The sequence below is a fragment of the Myotis myotis genome, unplaced genomic scaffold, assembly GCF_014108235.1.
Source record: "Myotis myotis isolate mMyoMyo1 unplaced genomic scaffold, mMyoMyo1.p scaffold_m19_p_17, whole genome shotgun sequence".
Taxonomy (NCBI): Eukaryota; Metazoa; Chordata; class Mammalia; order Chiroptera; family Vespertilionidae; genus Myotis; species Myotis myotis.
The window spans coordinates 34,144,882-34,163,957 of record NW_023416321.1 but is presented as its reverse complement, the minus strand read 5'-3'; the positions used below and the strand labels follow the sequence as shown (position 1 = coordinate 34,163,957).

The following is a 19,076-nucleotide window of genomic DNA, read 5'->3' as shown; positions in this document are numbered from 1 at the left end:
TTTCCGAGAGAACTGAAAACATATGTTCACACAAGAGCTAGTATACAAATCACAAATGTTCATAGCATTATAATAGCCAACAAGTAGAAACAACTCAAATGTCCATTAGCTGGCAAATGGCTAAGCAAAATGTATATCCATATAATGGAATGTTATTCAGCCATAAAAAAGACTGAAGCACTGATATGTGCTACACAATGGATGAACCTTAAAAATACTATGCTAAGTGGAGGAAGCCAGGCACAGAGACCACAATTATGATTCCATTTATATGAAATGTCCAGAATAGACAAACCCATAAAGATGGAAAATAGATTAGTAGTTGGCTGAAGTTGGGGGGAAGGAGGAAATTGGAAGTGATTGCTTGGGGTGGGGTGTGTTCTTTTGGGGGCAATGAAAATGTCCTGGAATTGGATGGTTGGAATCGTGGCAAAATATTGTGAATATGCTAAAAAAAAAAAAAAAAAGGGAATTGTATACTTTTAATGGTGAGATTTATATGAAATTTTGTTATCTGAATTATATTCAATCCTATATAATAAAGAGGTAATATGCAAATTGACCATCACTCCAATACACAAGATGGCTGGCAGGGGAGGGCAGTTGGGGGGACCAGGCCTGCAGGGGAGGGCAGTTGGGGGGGGACCAGGTCGGCAGAGGAGGGCAGTTGGGGGGGACCAGCCCGACAGGGAGGGCATTTGGGAGGGACAAGGCCTGCAGAGGAGGGCAGTTGGGGGGACCAGGCCTGCAGGAGAGGGAAGTTGGGGGGACCAGGCCTGCAGGAGAGGGCAGTTGGGGGCAACCAGGCCAGCAGGGGAGGGCAGTTAGAGGCAACCAGGCTGGCAAGGGAGGGCAGTTAGGGGGGACTGGGCCAGCAGAGTATGGCAGTTGGGGGTGACCAGGTGTGAAAGGGAGGGCAATTAGGAGCACTTGGGCTGGCAGGGGAGGGCAGTTAGGGGCAACCTGTGGAGAGCAGCTACAGTATTTGGATAGGTTCAAGCCTCAGATTAATGAGAGGGCACAGTCCTCGCATGGCCAAATGCAAGTCCCAGCTTGGAGGGCAGAGCCCTCCCAGCACAATTATGGCCAACAGCTATAGTTGTAAGCTTGAACCTATGGTCCGAACACATGGCCCAACGTGTCTGAGTGATGTGGGCTTGATAGAGTTCAGGTGCATGTAATTGAGTAGGATCAAAACCCACGAGAATGTTATAAACATCTTGACCATGCCCTTTCTTTGTCTCATGGAATCTGGCTATAAAATAAAGACATGGCTTGTGGGCGCTGGCACTGTCTCTCCATCTGGGAGCAGTGTCCCACCCAGACCCAGCTTTTATTCTCTTGTCTATCTTTTCTCCATCCTTCACCACCCCCTCTCAGGGTCACTGAACCTGGCTGAGTTGGTGTGGCACATAAGGCGCCCTGGGGCTGAGTATGCCATGGCCGGGCCGGCTCGTCACAGTGACCAGGCTGGCAAGGGAGGGAAGGTAGGGGCAACCAGGCCTGCAGGGGAGGACAGTTAGGGGCGACCAGGCCTGCAGGGGAGGACAGTTAGGGGTGACCAAGCCAGCAGGGGAGAGAAGTTAGGAGTGATCAGGCCTGCAGGGGAGGGCAGTTAGGGGCAATCGGGCTGGCAGAGGAGCAGTTAGGCGTCGATCAGGCTGGCAGGGGAGTGGTTAGGGGATGATCAGGCTGGCAGGCAGAAGTGGTTAGTGGCAATCAGGCAGGCAGGCAGGCGAGCAATTGGGAGCCAGCAGTCCTGGATTGTGAGAGGGATGTCCGACCAGGATCGGGCCTAAACGGGCAGTTGGACATCTCTCGAGGGGTGTCAGATTGTAGAGGGTGTAGGCTGGGCTGAGGGACATACACATACCCCGTGCACGAATTTTGTGCACCGGGCCTCTAGTTTTAAAAATAAAATAAGCCGAGAGAAAAATGTATTTAAAAAGTGCAATTTCAATTGTGTAAAATGTATAGAATGACCACACCCAAACTCTCATCTGGTTGATGAGAAAAGAAATGACATGTTGTCTGCCTTTTCATTCTTGCCTATAATTTCCAAATGTTCTCTCTTGACCAGGTGGTACTTTCTTCTCAGAAACAAACAGAAGTTAATTCCCCACTAGGATGTGATTCGCATGAAGAAAGGTATTCCTTTAGCAGCAAATGAAGCATTTATAAATGTTTTTGAAACACTAAAGGGAGCTCCCTGGATAAGGGAGCGCTATTTGCTCTTAGGCAGAACTGCTGAGCCCCTGCCCCCTCCTCCTCTCACACATGCTCCCTAATGCAGGTGTTCAGTTGTTGGAAGACTGAGCTAGAGGCTAAGTCACTCTGTGTGGGTTTTTTATAAGTAGCGAACCTTTTGCAAATACTCTTATGCTCAAACAGCATGGTCAAAAATTACACCTACAGCTTCTATATTTATAATGTAATTTTTAAAACTGGGCAAATATAAATGTATATTAAAATGACCCCTATAAGCCAAAGGACAATTCTATTTAGAAAGGCAGCTTATGCAACAGCCAAGAAAGGAGAAACGCAGCTGCATTAAGTGGGAAAATTTTTAATTTAATTTTTTTTCCAAATTCAGTGTGCCAACGGTAACAACCCAATCTACTCTGCTTTTATGGAGGCTAAATATAAGGTTTATCTTGAATCTAATCATCAAATCACTAATTATCATCAAGTCCCTAATAATCATCAAGTCACTAGTTAATTCACACCTAGACATTTGCTTTTAATTTCAAGGCTGTTACAGACTATTCTGTATCCCTCCTCAAGGGTCAGGAGTTGAGGCAATTAGCAAAAAAACAGTGGCAGCTCCCTTCTTCCAGTAACAGTGACAGCACAGGACATTATACTAGTAAACTTGTGAGGGCTAGAACAACAAAAACAAAACAAGCCCTGTCCTTAAGGTTTTTTCAGTCTGCATTTCTATCAGATGTCAAAGTCACATCTGTCCAAAAAGAGCAAAAGATGCATTATCACACTCATCTTAGAAGGCGCTCCTCTGTGGCAGATCTTTCCAGGTGAGCTCCTCACCCCTCAAACTCATCCTCATTGTTTCACTGTCAATCAATCAAGGATGGAGCGGGGTGGGCTTGGGAGCATCTCTAGTCAACTGGCTCCTTGGCTGACTTCTTACCTCCTCCATAACTTTCCAAGGAATTCACTAACATTCTATGATATTTGGCATATTAAAGGGTATCAAGATATACTCTGGTTCATTTTGTGGTTTATTCTGATACCCTGAAATAAAATGATGGCCACAAAAGATTTTTCATACAAAAATTAACGAACAAAAAACCCCACACATATGTCCCGGGAGCAAGGCAGCACAGGGAGGAGGTAAAGAGACCAGGAAAGGCAGGTCTTCAGGTGGGGTACCCACCAGCTAGACTAGGAGTCAGGCCCCTAGGCTCAGCCCAGGCTGGGCTCCTTCCAGCACTGTCTGTTGGGAGCATGGTCAGTGGCCCTGACTAATCCACCAGGGCCTCTGCTACAGGTGAAGGTGTCCCCCTACTTGGCCCATGGCAAGGTGATGGCAGGACCAAGCTCAAAGTGAACATTACCTACAGCAAGAAGCACTACCTTCACATCTTCCCACGGCAGGCTGCGGTGAACTGATTTTCCAAGACCTGGCCTGCCTTGCTGAAGAGCCCATAGGAGTTCTGTTGCCTTTCTAGAAACTAATATTTAAGGGAAAATCCTTGTAAGCTATGAAGCAGTCATTGTCAGGCCCTGGAATGCAGAATAACAACTAGAACAGAGATGATCAAGGGGAAGAGTTTGATTTAAAGAAGTTGAAGGATTTGGAGAAGTCTATGGAGAAGCTAACCAACTGAGGGGTGAATAAAGAGCTCATAGTTGAGCAGGATTTTCTGGCCAAGGATTTGTAACCTGAAACTCTCTGCAAACTTGATAGGAGGGAAAACAACTGAACAACGAGGGGAATTTGTAAATCTATTATGCCAGAAAATTTCAAAAACAGAAGACCAACAAGGAAGAGATGGGTGAAAAAGATTCAAGTGCTCCTAGCTGACCCGCCCCCCCGCCACAGAGCACAGCACTTGCCAGGACACGGAAGGCTGCAGTTCGGGACCTTGGCCCTGGCAGAGTGGGTGCATGTGGAGAGAGGCCCTCTCCTCCCTCCACAGGTTAACAGTCAGCCAACTGCCACTTTGACATCCCTATACTGGTTTTCTACAAAAAAGCACTGTCTTCACAAGCTTGCATACAGCTCCTGCCAGCTTCTCACGGTCTCTGTGTGTTTACTCTGTTTCGTATCCTCACCTTGTTTAGAGGGGCTTTTTCTGCCCACGTCACGCTGGCTCTTTTGACCTTTGGAATGTTTCCTAGCACAAGCGAGGCCTGAAATGTCCTGGGAGCACCCCAAGCTTACAGGCTATCCTGGTCATCTGATTCAACAGGGCCATTTGTTCCTCTGTAACCCTGTAGCTCCCTAAATGTAAAAGCAAAATCACTAGAAAGTAAAGTCTAGCCAAAGAAGGGGAAGAATAGCTGAAAACAGGTATCTGGCTCTAATGTTTTCAAGCATCCTTTGTTGGGACCTATTTCCTATGCAGTTAGCTAAATTACCTTATGCTCTACCAACCCCATCCAGTTGGAACCTGGGAGCTCAGGGGACACTCCCAGCTGGGACTTGTGCCCAATGATTAAACTTCTTTGCCCCCAAACAGATCTCCGTAGGGCTGAGCCCAGAGCTGCAGGAGTCTCTGCTTGAAACCAGGCCAGAAGCATGGCTTGGGGAGGGCAGGGAGGAGAGCAAACATGAGGACATCAAGGTGGTGTAGAAGTCAAACACCTACTTCTCAGGAGAGAGACAGGTTTCTTTCATTGTCATTGCTGTTACCCATTTCCTTCTGTGACTTGCATTTTCTTTAAGGGCATTTTCATGTGTTTTGTGGCCTATTTTTTCCATGATACTACAATTGCCTGGGGCGGGGCGGGCTATAAGGAGTCAATGGAAGAAAAAAGGGGACATATGTAATACTTTCAACAATAAAGATTTTTTAAATAAATAAACAAAAAGAAATCAATTTTGAACGTGAGTTAACAATCAGAGAAGTGTGTATATATATGTGTATATTACATACATATTTCTATTCTTAAGTATGGAAAGAATGCTTTGTGGTTCAGTTGTATTTTATTTTAATAAAGTCATAAGTGGCACTGAATAGGTAGAGTCTTATGGTCTTGCCTTAAAACTGAGAGCTGCTGCCTCCACTCTTTAAGCCCAGTGCCTTGAGGGACTAACCCCTGATGCACCTACTCTGAGGCTGGTCTTGGGGGTTGCGGGGAACAGAGGGAATCCCATTGAAGTCCCAGAATTTTAGGACTGGAAGGGTGGGGGCTACACAAGATAGTAGAGGGGTAAACAAGTGAATGGGATTCCAGGCCCGATCTCTGCTCTTACTCTCCTTCTTCAAATACAGAGCTCAGTTTTCTGTATTTATATACACCGTAAGCTATGTGGTCTCAGGTAAGTTTCAAATGAGTATAGCACCTGCCTCCTATAGTTGATGAAGTAAAGTGAGCGACTTTAGGAAAATACACCTAGAACAGTGTGGGACACACAGTGGATGTTCAAAATAAGTTAGCTATTATTCTGTGTGGATTCCACATTAGAGTTTGTTAGAGAAAAAGTTTGGAAGTCTGTTTTGGACCATTTTCCTCATTTAAAAAAACCTGAAAAATAACTTTCTTAAAGTATGTAAATGCAAAAAATATGTTTTAAAGATATGTAAATCCATTTGTATAAGAAAAATTCAAGCAAAATACCAGAGGAGAACGAAAAAGAATTCTTTGCTTCTCCACCTACTCTCACTCCAACTTCCTTCCCCAGAGACATCCACTGTTATCATTTCCAGACCTTTTTCTTACACCCTTACATACATAAACATGTTTTTTGTTTTTTACATAAATGGCATTATACCATATGCATTGGCCTGCAAACTTACATTTTTCACTTAGCCATAACTGAGAAGTGTCTTTTTTTCCTGTGATAGCACATCTAGATCTATCTCCCATTCTACCACTTTTTAACTGCTGTACACTACTCCACAGGACGGGTAGGGCAGAGATGAGAGCCATTCTTTATTTAACCATTCTTTAAGGATAAACATTACAAAAATCTCCATTATATTTTTGTTGGTTTGTTGTTGCTTTTTGCTTTTAAGGCTGCAGTTCACCTTTTTCTTGGTATGGATTTTTCTTTATAGACTTCACAGCTAGATGTGAAATTGTTGCCTCATAGTGCATGCATATTTAAATTTTCTTTTCTTTTTAGAGGAAGGGAGAGGGAGAGAGAGAGAGAAACATCAATGATGAAAGAGAATCATTGATTGGCTGTCTCCTGCACACCCCACCCTGGGGATTAAGCCCACAACTCAGGCATATGCCCTGACTGGGACTGGAACCATGATCACCTGGTTCATAGGTCAACACTCAACCACTGAGCCACTCCAGCTGGGCATGCACATTTAAGTTTTTTGGATACATAATGAAAATTTGCTCTCTAAAAAGGTGGTATCAATTTGTATACTAGTATTAACATCCTTTCTTGTTATTCTTATATTTTTTGCCAACCTGAAGTATGGAAATTAATATCTTGTATTCTTTCACATATTAGCCAACTGTTACTTCTTCAATGAATTTCTGCTTGACTCTGTACTCCTTTTTCTTGGGTTATCTTTTTCATATTAACTTGTAAGAATTCTTTATGTATGCTGGATATTAATCATTTGCCTTATATAGCTTAAACTTTTTTTTCCCTAGTTTGTGGTGTGTCCCTTAATTATGTTTGTGGTCTCTTTTTCCACACAGAATTTCACTCTTTTTATGTTGTCAAATGTTTCAGTCCTTTTCTTTATGGCTTCTGGGTTTTATGTCTTGTTTAGTCCTCCTAGTACACCGTTATTAAAAAAGAGTCTATTCTTTTCAATTAACTGAGAAGGCAGTACACTGAGTTACAGCAGAGTCAAAACTGGACCACAAGTCTCTCTTGGTTGCTGATCCAAGGATTTTCCTACCCAATCACATTGCTTCTCTGTTGTTACCAGCAGTTTCGTGTGTGTGTGTGTGTGTTTTTAAATCCAGTTTTAAAGGAAACTCAAGAGCAATAACTCTCTCAACTTTGATTTCTTACTCCCTCCCTCCTCATTCCTGTCTGCCTGCACAAGGTCTGTGTGCTCTTTGCATGACTAGGAAGCAGAGATGAGTCAGCCATGATTCCTGCAATCAGGGAGCTCAAGTCTCTGGGTGTGTAATGTTGTAAACAAGAACTACCATAAAACATAATAATTTTGTTTCCATCTGAAGAAAGTATATTATGTGTTAGCAGAGAACCTGGATTCCCAAAAAAGAGGTTTTCAGAGAGACACTTTGGGCCTGGTCTTTGCTTACATGGAGAGTAAGTGATTTGAACCACAATAGTCCAGCTTTCCAGGGGAGGACAGCCCTCTGGCCTGTGTCCTTTGTGTTTCATCTTTTGGAACCTCTCTGACATGCAAGTCTGTACATGTGGCTTTGAAGTTTATAGAGACACCTTGACCTGGTTTGCTCACCAGAGACATTAAGAAGCCAAGCCTTGTAGTAAAAACATATCTAATTATAATAAAATTCAATAGTTAATAAAGTAATAAGGTATTTGTGACTAATTAAGTGAGGTCTCTGTGACTCACAAAATTGTGTCTGTAAAATGGGCCCATGCTTAGATAAAATGATAGGCCGTTCTAAAAACATGGACTACTGTATACAGGACAAACGAACCACCATACCATGAAAGACTGGAATAAAGCCCAGCCATCCAACCCACGGGTTTCATGCTCCAACCTTCCTCAGGGAGTTCTTACCAGGGCACCATCTGTCAGAGTGCAGCCAGAGAAGCGTTTTGCAAGAAATCCCTCAAAGTTAGTTGTTCTCTGAATAGCAAAAAGAAGCAATTTCACTTCAATTTCCTTAGCTCTGGTCCGCATAATCTTGGCAAGTTCTGTCCTTCAAAATAAAGAGATAAGAATATTGTCAAACAAATGGATCATTCGAGATAAGACAAAGTAAATGCTTTTTAAATATTTTTTAATTTTTAAAAAATTTATTGATTTGAGAGAGAGAGAGAGAGAGAGAGAGAGAGATTGATTTGTTTTTCAACTTAGTTATACATTCACTGGTTGCTTCCTGTATGTGCCCTGACTGGGGATAGAACATGTAACCTTGGAGTATGGAGACAATCCCCTAACCAACTGAGCTATCCATCCAGGGCACAAAGTAAATGGTTTTAGCTTATATATATACATTTATTAAAGTAGGTGGTCATTTCAAATCCTGAGATCTGTTAGCAACTCAATTTAATGCCTGGGAAATAGAAATACATATCTATCTTCTATCTACATAAAAGGCTAATATGCAAAGTGTCCCCGTGAGAGTTCAACTGGGAGACCAGGAGTCCATCGCTCGCTATGACGTGCACTGACCACCAGGGCGTGGTGTGGAACGAAGGAAGGCCCCAGCCAGCAGCAGGCAGCCGGGGAAGGGAGGCCCTGGCCAGCAGCCTGGAGGCCCCAATCAGCCCTGATCACTGGCCAGGCCTAGGAACCATACCCATGCATGATTTTCATGCACCGGGCCTCTAGTTCTAAATAAGAATTTTAAGGTGAAATTATCCACCAGTCCAAAAAAAAAAAATCAAGGATTATGGACACCAATTTGTTTACATTGTTACTACTATTTTTAAATATTTAAACCTTTCAATAGTTTGTTAATTATATATATGAAACAGTATTTTATAAAAAATGCATATTTTCTATGTAATTTCACAAGTCATTAATTACTGAATTACATAGCCCTCCATCTTCCAAAGAAATAACCTTCTCCTTGAACAGAGAGCAATAACCCTGGAAACACAGGTGAGAGGCCAGACCCTCCATGTGAAAAGTGACACATATGTGTTTAGGTGGTTCCTGCCTGTCTATGTGCCTCTCATGTGCTCTGTTTCAGAATGTAAGTTGTCCGGGAGCAGTGACATAAGAGTTCTGAACTGAGCTATGATCATACCCCCCACAAATAAATGATAAAATCAAACAAGGTTTATCTGAGAATTATCTGTAGGATTTTGAAACAGTGAAAGCTTAGTAGAAACACTGCCCGTAGCTGACACAATGGCAGGTTTGGTGTAGCATACACTTCCAGTCTCCTGCAGACTTCATTTTTCAGAGTTAGCTTGCAAGTCACTGAATTACCTACCAGTTTCTCAAAGAATTCATCTTTCTTTGCTAATCAGGGCTTAGGAAGTGACAACCACAACTGACCCTGACTCAATACTAAATCTATTATAGCAAATGTGTTTCTTATAACAACAGCCACAAAGAATGTACAACATGAAGAGTAAACCCTAATGTAAACTATGGAGTCAGGGTGATAATAATGTGTCAGTGTAAGTTCATTGATTGCAACTAGTGCACCACTCTGGTGAGGGAATGTTGACAATGACGGAGGCAATATATGTGTGGGGCAAGGGTATATGGGAAATCTCTGTATCTTCCTGTCACTATTGCTGTGAACCTAAAATTGTTCTAAAAAAGAAATTCTATTAAAAAACCCAAACCACAAAACCAACAGCCAGTTTTCCTTAAAACATATCTCACACCACAATGTGCTTAAAGCTTGCAAGTTAATTATAGTCTCTGTGATTTTAAGACAAATGACTATAATGAATTACTCTAAGGTGGCTGAGTTATGGTTAGATATAACAAATTTTTATTATCCCGGAATTAATGTAATTGTGAACTATTAAAAAGAAATACATAACTAATAAAACTCAGTTACCACCACTGCTATGGTACAGTTGCAAGTAAAAAATAAAACATTTTGACTCTAGCTCTAGCTTTATCATGGATATACTGATCAAACCTTCTTGAATATAAAGGGCTATGTGGTCCTGGGTTACACTCACGGACACAGAAGACAGGTCTTTGAAATGCTTAGAACACAGAGATGCCAATATTATTAACTACCCGAAGACTATAAATACTGTAGAGTGGGAAATTTGTTCAACAAATATTTCCTGATGGTTTACTATGTCACTGAAGTAGGTACTACCCCTGTCCCTGTGGAACTAGCTATCTATCAAGTTAGAAAAGCAAATGATAATGGGTATATACAACTGCAAACTGATATATGTGATACAGACATAGAGGAAATGTGGGGCAATGAATCACTACAGGTAAATTTGTTTGATGAATCTTGAGTTGGTGAAGCCAAGAAGACAGGCTGTTCAGGCAAGGGCTAGGCCAAAGGAAGTCCTGGAAGCAGAGAGGGGGGCGATAATTGGATATGAGGGTGCCATCAATCATTTGGTGGGGTCAGGAAGTGATTCCAATCCACAAGACAACATGGATCCGCTAAAGACAGGAGGACTGATTTCAATTAACACCAAAACCAGCAGAGTGGGAATCTACCTTGTGACGTGGCAAAACTCTACTGCAATCCTCTCGGTCATGTACCACTCACGTGGAAACATTCGGCCGAATTTCTCCTCATAGTCCACAAGCTGGCGTTTTATCCAGGCATAGCGTCTGTCGATTTTGTCCAGCCAGGCAACCTTAGAAAATTAGGGAACAAAGTCCACCCCAGTATTAGACGTAGTATTGACAGTTTAAGGAAAGCAAAAACACAGAACCAAGAAAAACACAGCCAAACTCTACTTTTCATGGTTTTAAAGAATCTAGGCTACGTTTTTACTTGATCCAGAGATTTTTACCCTGAGGTCCATGAGTAGGCTTCAGAGGTCTATAAATTTTCTGAAACTGTATGCAAAGTTTTAGGCATAAGTGCCTTTTGCTGGAGAGAAGATCTGTCGCGTTCATTAATTTCTCCAAAGGGCCAGTGACCCCAAAATGGTTAAGAACCACTGAACTATACAGTTAGCCCTTAGCATTCATGGTTCCACAACCAACTCTTTAAAACAGTAATAATAATAATAAAGTATAAATCAGGAGGCTTGAGAGCATTCAATTTTCAATACAATTCCAATGTCACATCTAATCTCATTTGGTCAATACTTACATCTTGGTTTTCTTGAAAAAGGACTAGATACTCTGACAGATGCTGTTTAATAAACTTTTTAATGATTTCTTGTTTGATTCGGGGGTCCAAAATATTAGCAATCAGACATGCATCTCGTAGGACATTGCTGGGTCCTCCTGGCCTCTGTTAAAACAAACATACACCAATTCAGAAGCCAGAAACCACCTTTGAATCTCCTGGCCTCTGACATCTGCTACTTCCCGCTCCTCTCTTGAAGTTCTTACTGCTCCCACTCCCCTGCCTCATTCTCCTGCTGTGGATGGATATTTTAGCTACTTGTTCCTCGATGAAAGAATCATTAAGCTAGAGCGCAGGAGCCGATATAAAAGCTACTCTGTCAATCAGCAATGAGACATTTTGAAAAGCATGGCCTGTAATGATCACAGGAAACTTTGCTTTCCCACACCAAAACTGAAACCGCCGATGGAAGAGCCCAGAAGGCAGGTGACCCCAGTCTCACTCCACCTGTGCCACTTTCCCTGATTCCAACCTCAGAATCCTATTCTTTTTAGACCGTGTCGCAGAACTATGATGCACTTGCAACAAAATTATTATTGTAATGTAAGTATTTTTATTAGCTTTCAAAAAATACATTTAATTACTGTTATTTTTTTAAGGAGGTAGGAAGGGAATGTCATGAAGTAATCTTTCATTACAGAGCAGTAGTTTGGTTATTCTGACAAAAAGAATGACATATTTTCTCTTACTAGTATTCGTTCACGAAAAGGATCTTTAAGAGTTAAATGGCCTCCATAAAAATGTTTCCCTGCTTCAGCTATGACATGGAGAGAGGTAAGATTCCTATTCTTAAGGTGCTATATTTCTGCCAAACAATACGGTGGCATTTAAAACCTAAAAGCAAGTTCCATCAGATTTGTTTACAGATACTCAACCACTCAGACATGTAGCTAAGGTAAAATATTGTACTATCAGCCCTTTGACCTAAAAAGAACAGTAGAAGGACATGGAGGGGCTGTATCTACACATCACAACGGGAAGACCTGTGTCATTTGGGAAGGCCTTTGCCATTACCACCAAAGGCAATTCAATCTCGATGCACCTTTCTTTATGGTGCCTCACTGCATGAACGTGGCTGGCTGCGTGGACCACAGTAAACAGAACTCCTGGATCTACGCTTGGCTTGGCTAAGTAGCCACGCAGCTTTGGCATAGTTACTGAACCTCATCTGAAAAATAATGGACTTTAAGGAGGTGAATAAGTAAGGTTCTTCCAAATCTTTGTGTTTTGTTTTATTTTTGTCAGTTCTGTCCAATTTACCCACCTGCACTGAAATTTATGTTTCATAAGTGTTACCTAAGCTTCCTCGGAGCTCAGTTGTTAAAATGCTGACTAGCCCCACACTGAGTGGCTGTTATGTCATCCTCTGCTCAACTCCTGCCTGTGGGTAAAAGCGTTTGATCGAATAGAGAAGCCATGGAAGCCAAACTCTGAGCTCATGGGTTCAGATTTTTTCATTTCAAAAGGACTTCATAGGTTACTTTGGATAATTAAAATATATATATATATATATATTTATATATCGTGAGTTCCATTTGTGAAATAGAAGTAACAGCATAAGGTCTTTAAAAGAAGCAACAACCATTAAAAAGGACAAAAGAAAACTAAAAAACCCACTGTTACCCAGTCAGAGAAAAGGGAAGCAAGTTGTTAAAGAAAACCATTTTAACTTCATCTGCCTGGTGGGATCTGGGAGAAAGAGATACTATAGGTCACAGTTACTTTCTTCTAAGTAACCAAGCTGGGCTTCATCCACATCTTTCAGAAACTTCCTGAAACTGGGATGAACAGCAGATCCGACACTAACAAGAGTCTAGTGCTTATAATCTGTGAATTCCTTACCATCTCTATTCACAGAATGGCTTTCCAATATCCCCTTCCCAGAGTTACATCAAATGAATCAGGACATACAGTCCTCAAAGGAACAAGCTTTACAAATAAAATGTGTGATTACCAAAAGACAGGCACAATATGGACAGATATTAAAATCAGGAGCAGGTTTCCTACAGAAAGTAGCAATCTACCAAGCTGGGGCAGCTACCCCCACCTACTTCTTAAGTTTCTTTTATGGAGCACACAAAAAAATGATTAAGATATTTCCAGTTATTGAATTATAACACAAATTCAGAAAATGTTCCTTGGCTCAGTAAATAAAAATATATCTACCATCTCCGCCCACCATGGGCAGTGAGGAATGCTGCCTGCCCGGGTGTACTTTGGCTCATATCTGCATTGAACAATTCTTTCTCTTGAAACAGCTCAAATAATAGAGGAAGAATAAAAGCTTCTGAATGCCCTTCCCTCCCTGACACATGCAAAGCATTAAGATCATGTCTGCTACAGTTTAAAGGTAGAGCTAAAGGCAGTTCACCAAGCGCAATGCCAGCCAACTGAGGCAAAGTCTGTTACATGAGAAGTCTAACCCATAGCTCACAAGCGCAACACTGCGGGCTACCCAGACACAACACAAACAGCATGCCACCAGCGAGAAGGAAAGGGATTAATGCCAAAGAACAGGATTCTGATCGTTAAAAACGAGTCTCCGAACTGTGTCACTCCAAGTTACATAAGTCTGTGGACTGCCCTCCCAGTTGTCTTTTCACCAAACTGAAACCAATAAGTTATGTAACAATCCTAAAAAACGCTGCGGCTTGAAGATTTAAAAAAAAAAAAAAACACATGAGAAAAAAAGGAATTTACTAGGCAGACAAGACATTAGGTTTGACACACATTAAATTAAACCAAAACAAATCCCCACGCCTCACATTTTGATGCTGAAAGAACATAAATGAGGAATCAACATCGCTTTGGGATATTTGAAATCAAGAATGGTCTCATTATCCTGAATGTCTGGGAAATAGACTGATGGCTGCCAGCAAAGACTTTTGGGATGATAAATGGGAACAGTAACTGTAGTGAGTGTGAATTAGGTAAGAATGGTGGTAATATTAAAGACTGGAGAGAACATGCAAAACTATACCTTGGTACCCTGGGAAGGAAATGCTTCTTCAAAATCAGCCAGGATTTGCTGTCCTAACTCAGTCTGGGCAGCCTTCACCCTGTAGAGAAAATAAAACATATCACTGTCTGGAAATTTTCAAATATTCATAAGTAATTATGCAAAGATCTATAGAAGTCAGAACTAGTGGAGTCGTTAGAGACAGGAAGGAGGAAGGTGGCTAGATGAGAGGTCACACACTAGTTAGTAGCAGGTTTATGACCAGGATCCAGGTTTATCCAATTTAATCACAACATGGTTTTTCTATATCCTTAGATTTTCTATATCCAAGTTCTTCTAGGCCAGCGGTTCTCAACCTGTGGGTCACGACCCCTTTGGGGGTCGAACGACCCTTTCACAGGGGTCGCCTAAGACCATCGGAAAACACATATATAATTACATATTGTTTTTGTGATTAATCACTATGCTTTAATTATGTTCAATTTGTAACAATGAAATTGGGGGTCACCACAACAAGAGGAACTGTATTAAAGGGTCATGGCATTAGGAAGGTTGAGAACCACTGTTCTAGGCCATGCCTCGCCTGTCATGAGGTAGTAGTTATACCATAGGAAAATGCTATATAATAAGGCCCAAATCAGATATAAATCCATTTTGAATTACCAGTATAACTGCTCACCTACTCCTTGGAGTAAAGAATGGGAGGAGAGCTCCATACTACTTCAGAGTCGTCGTTTTTTCCAACCAAGAAACCAAGATCAGGTTCATAAGTTTTAACAAATAAATAAAAAGAATGTTTTTTAGAGCAGAAATAATAAAGACTAAAATGATAAAGATGAACTGCTAATTGAGAGTGAAGCCACTGAATGAAGATTTACGTTCGCTCAGAAGATTGCGAATATCAGAACTGAGTTATGATGAAAATCAGTTAAAAATGGAGGGTCGGTACTTGACACAGTGGATTGCATGTACATTAGGAGCACAACAAGTATTTTTCAGCTTAAATGAAAGGAGAAAGCAGCACAGCTGGGATGAGAAAGAAAGTTCATGTCACCGTGGTTCCCTGCAATGTTCATGTCCTCCACCAGCAGCCGGCCATGCCCCCGCCGGCCTCGGGAGCTGGGGCGGAGCAAGGCTCGGAGGCAGCTGCTAAACTGCCCTGAGCCCGAGGCAAATATTTTATCTTTGTTAAAAGCACCATAAAGTAGTGTTCTTCCTTTCTTGGTCTCCACCCTGCTACTTTGGAATTAACTTTATGAAGTTTCTAGAAATAGTGAACAGCTCAAAACCACAATTTCTCTGGCTACTAGGCAGTGCCTAGCAACCTACTGAGATTTTTTTTTTTAATGAGGGGATAGGCAGGACCCAAAACAGTCTGATTTTTCTGTGGCATAGTCATAATTATGCTTTTATTTTAAATACTTACAGGATTTTTCCATGTTATCTTCAAAACCACTCTGATAGGTGGGTTTGCAGCCTTTTCAGTTAGTTTTCAAGGGGGCTAGAAATGACTGAAATAAGGCTATTCCTCACATGGCTCCCCAAATCAGAATTAAGGCCATCCATCCAGAATTGCCCAAAGTCAATGGGAAATATTTCTGACAGGAAAGAGAACCAGCTTTTGTAAAACTGCACCTTGGAGGTCTTGTGACTCCGTGTAATGGGCTGGGCAGACAAACTCCCCTGGTGCCAGGTCACAAGACTGAGCTTCCAGAGTCTCAGGTCCCTCTCCCTACTCTCCTCTTGGCAATCAATATGCAGAGAGCACTATTCCCTCCTGAGCCACAGGGACCATTCCTGAGGGGGCACTCTGCCCATATTCTCAGGGCTCCTGAGATCTCAGTGATTCCGATGGGCCCAGCTCTGCCTCTGTCACCCCATCATCCCTTAACTCATCTTCTTACTGGATTTAAAACTGGGGTTGTCTGAAAAGACAACCAGAGGCTTGGTACTTCCAGAGCACAGAAGAGAGGTGAAGTATCGGACTGTGATCTGTAGACCCCCTAGTCATCTTCAATCCATTTTTAGTCACCTCTTGAGATAGCCTAGACTCAGCTGTGCCACTAGTGCGCCAGGCATAATCATAAGGAAGCCATTTCCCCTACACAGGCTACAGCTAAGAACAGTTGTGAAATAAGAGGGTGGGGATGGAGGCCTGTCCCAGATGCCTTTCAGCGTCCTTTCTAGTACTGATTCTTCCACAACACCCCTCTTGCAGCACTAGCTGCCGACAGCATCCATGTTTACAGGAGACTACAAGTCAGATGCACAATTAACATTGGAGCCGAAGAATAAGCTTCCGCACATAAAGGTTTCCTAGCGTAGTTTTTGAAGTGTCTTATCAGTGATTCCAATGAAAGAGCAACCATTTCCTTTATTGGCATTAATGATGGTGTCTGTAAACCCAAACCACAATTCCATGTAACATTAGGGGGAGATGTGAACAGCAGCCTTTACAATTAGTTGCCTAAACAGGATCCTAGGGGGAAAAATCACTTGAAAGAATCTATCTTCAACTTGACTCCTTTATTTCTATTCCTTCCTCTTTTAACAATGAAAAGTAAATGCCTATGTAAAGAGAGGGAACAGCTGAGACTCTGTTAGCAGAGCACATAGAAGGGGTGAGCTACCAAGATTTCCTATTCACTCTTATGAAAACCAATCTACAACTGATAGAGAACAGGGCAGCAAACAGTAATTCCTCCTGGCATCCAAATAAGTTCTGCCTGGTTGAGTGTTGATCACTCTTAGGAAATAAAAGATTTACTGTATTACCTAGAAAGAAAGGTCAACCAACTGGCTCCTAGCATCCTCCATGTCACGTGACTACGGGTCGTTTAAAGGTGCCCTTTCCTAAATGTGTTATCAGTTTTCATAAAGGGTGGAAGCAAAGGGGCAGCAAATTAGGAAAATTATTTAGGCATTTGTAGATAAAGTAACCCTGATGCTTCCATTATCTTGTGAATGACAGTCCCAACGAAAATACAAAGGTTCACAATAAACTGACCTCCCAAATACTTGGTGTGTCCTGGACAGAATGGTTAATTAGCCACATTAGTCTGAGCTGCTCTCTTTCCAAACAGAGAGACTCTACAATCTCAACCAAGAATCTTAGAGTGACTCAGCGGGATGCTTTTGAGGACATCAAGTACAACCCCTATACTTTTGAAACCCTTACACTTTTGAAACCCTTACTCTTTCGCAACTTACACTTTTGAAACTAAAGTTCTTTCAGCAGGAACCCTTGTCAAATACACACAGCTAGGCAGGCCTTTTCATTCTCTACTTTAGTTTCTTTCATCACTACATCATGTGATCGCAATTTGCCAGGTATCTCTCACATGTAAGAGATTAGAAATAGCCCTGAAAAATACTTTTAGTTCAAGGGTTTCAAGAGAATACAAGACTCCTCCATTCTTTCTCAGGAAATATTGACTGATTACTAGAAACATTTGCTTTCATGGACATTCTTAAGCCAGGAGGATTTGTAATATGAAGATGGTATTTTTTTAAAAATCTTTCCTTCAATGTTATATTAGTGTTTAAGCATTTTCCAGAGGGGAAGTTGGAAAAAAATAACTATATTCAAATCAAGATCCATGAATTTAATATTTCAAATGCACAGGCAAAGACTTCAGAACACAACCTTTTATATGATTTCTACAATTTATAGACAGCAAGCTATTAGAGAAGCTGAAGCAATGCATAGGGCATAACTTGCCTTCTACCCTCCCCCCAAATAGCTATTTCTATCATTTCCAGATGGTTCTACCATTGCTATGTAAACATCAGAGAGGAAAATCACCAGAAATGATGCTAAAAATAAGAAGTCTGGACTTTCCTCAAACTTTTAATACCTCTTGAAAAACAATTGTAGTCAAGCACTGAAAACAAGGTTTTTCTCTCGTGTTATTTTCAGTGTTGCTTAAGAGTACATGCTCTATATCAATCTACCATTTTTGCAAACAGAGGCTTTCCACTAAAAGAAAAGTAAATCCTCCCGAGTTTGCAGCAACCCTACATGATGATGAGTGTCTGCAGCACTGAAATACATTAATGAAGCGTTAGAGTCTCTCTTTATAAGGGACATGTCATTACAACAGTGATCACAACATTCTTCAAATTTATAAAACCACCTTTCAAAAAAATGTTAGAAAGCAGAGTCCTAAAAGACATTTGCTTGTATGACTCTAAGTTGCTTTTTTATAAATAAAATTCAGTTCTGCTCCATTCCTGCCATTAACAATGCTCATCACAAACAACCAACCAGTTGGTAACCAACCTCTCAACACATCTTCTTGACCTCATGGCCATTATTTTGGTATAGTCCTTATCTTGCCTAGTCTAGAACATAGTCTAAACCCCCAGTGTCATGTACCTATAATCCACCAGACTTCCATAAAATACAAGTGAGATCATGCCCCTCCTGCTCAAAATCTTTCATTGCCCACTAGATAAAGAAAAAGCTCTCTAGCAAGGCATATGAACTCTGACCTTGCCTACCTATGCAGGCTTTCACTCTCTATCATCTCCCAAAGTGACAGGATGCTCTCTCTCTTCTATTCTCCCACTCTCCTTTTTATCTTGATGGTAAGATCCTTCCCATTCTTTTAAAATCAGATTAAAATTGAATTCTTCTATAACCCCTACCCTTAGCCCCTGAAGGTTCATTCTATCAATTCCTCCTCTAAGATCCTGCCATGCCCTGTATAGCAAATACCAGTTTTGTTGTATCTGTGCTCTGCTGAAATTTTATATTAGTGTTTCTCTTCTCTACACAAAGATGAACTCCTCGAGTAGAGAGTGTGTATTGCTTATCTTGTGCCTGTGGTACTCCAGCACGGGGTCTAGGATATAGAAGGTGCACAGTAAATATCTATTAGGTAAATGAAGGGAAGAAAAATTAATGGGAAAAACAGATCAACTCCGGATCATTATGAGGATAGGGGGAGGAGATACTGCCTCCTTCCCTTCTCCCCCATCAACTGAGAGC

General features: G+C 41.5%; 1 protein-coding gene across 7 annotated transcripts in view; it reads right to left on the bottom strand.

Annotated features, from left to right (window-relative positions):
- VPS53 (VPS53 subunit of GARP complex) overlaps positions 1–19,076 on the bottom strand; it is a 191,345-nt gene that overhangs the window by 80,809 nt on the left and 91,460 nt on the right. For all 7 annotated transcript variants that reach the window (XR_004972902.1, XR_004972903.1, XM_036340926.1 and 4 more), the window contains exons 12-15: positions 14,105–14,183; positions 11,086–11,229; positions 10,479–10,621; positions 7,878–8,019 (exon numbers count right to left, since the gene is read on the bottom strand). Coding sequence is in view for 5 of the 7 variants with exons in the window: in XM_036340926.1 (XP_036196819.1) it covers positions 7,878–8,019; positions 10,479–10,621; positions 11,086–11,229; positions 14,105–14,183 (508 nt within the window). In the remaining 2 variants the exon portion in view is untranslated. The remainder of the gene's footprint in view (positions 1–7,877; positions 8,020–10,478; positions 10,622–11,085; positions 11,230–14,104; positions 14,184–19,076) is intronic.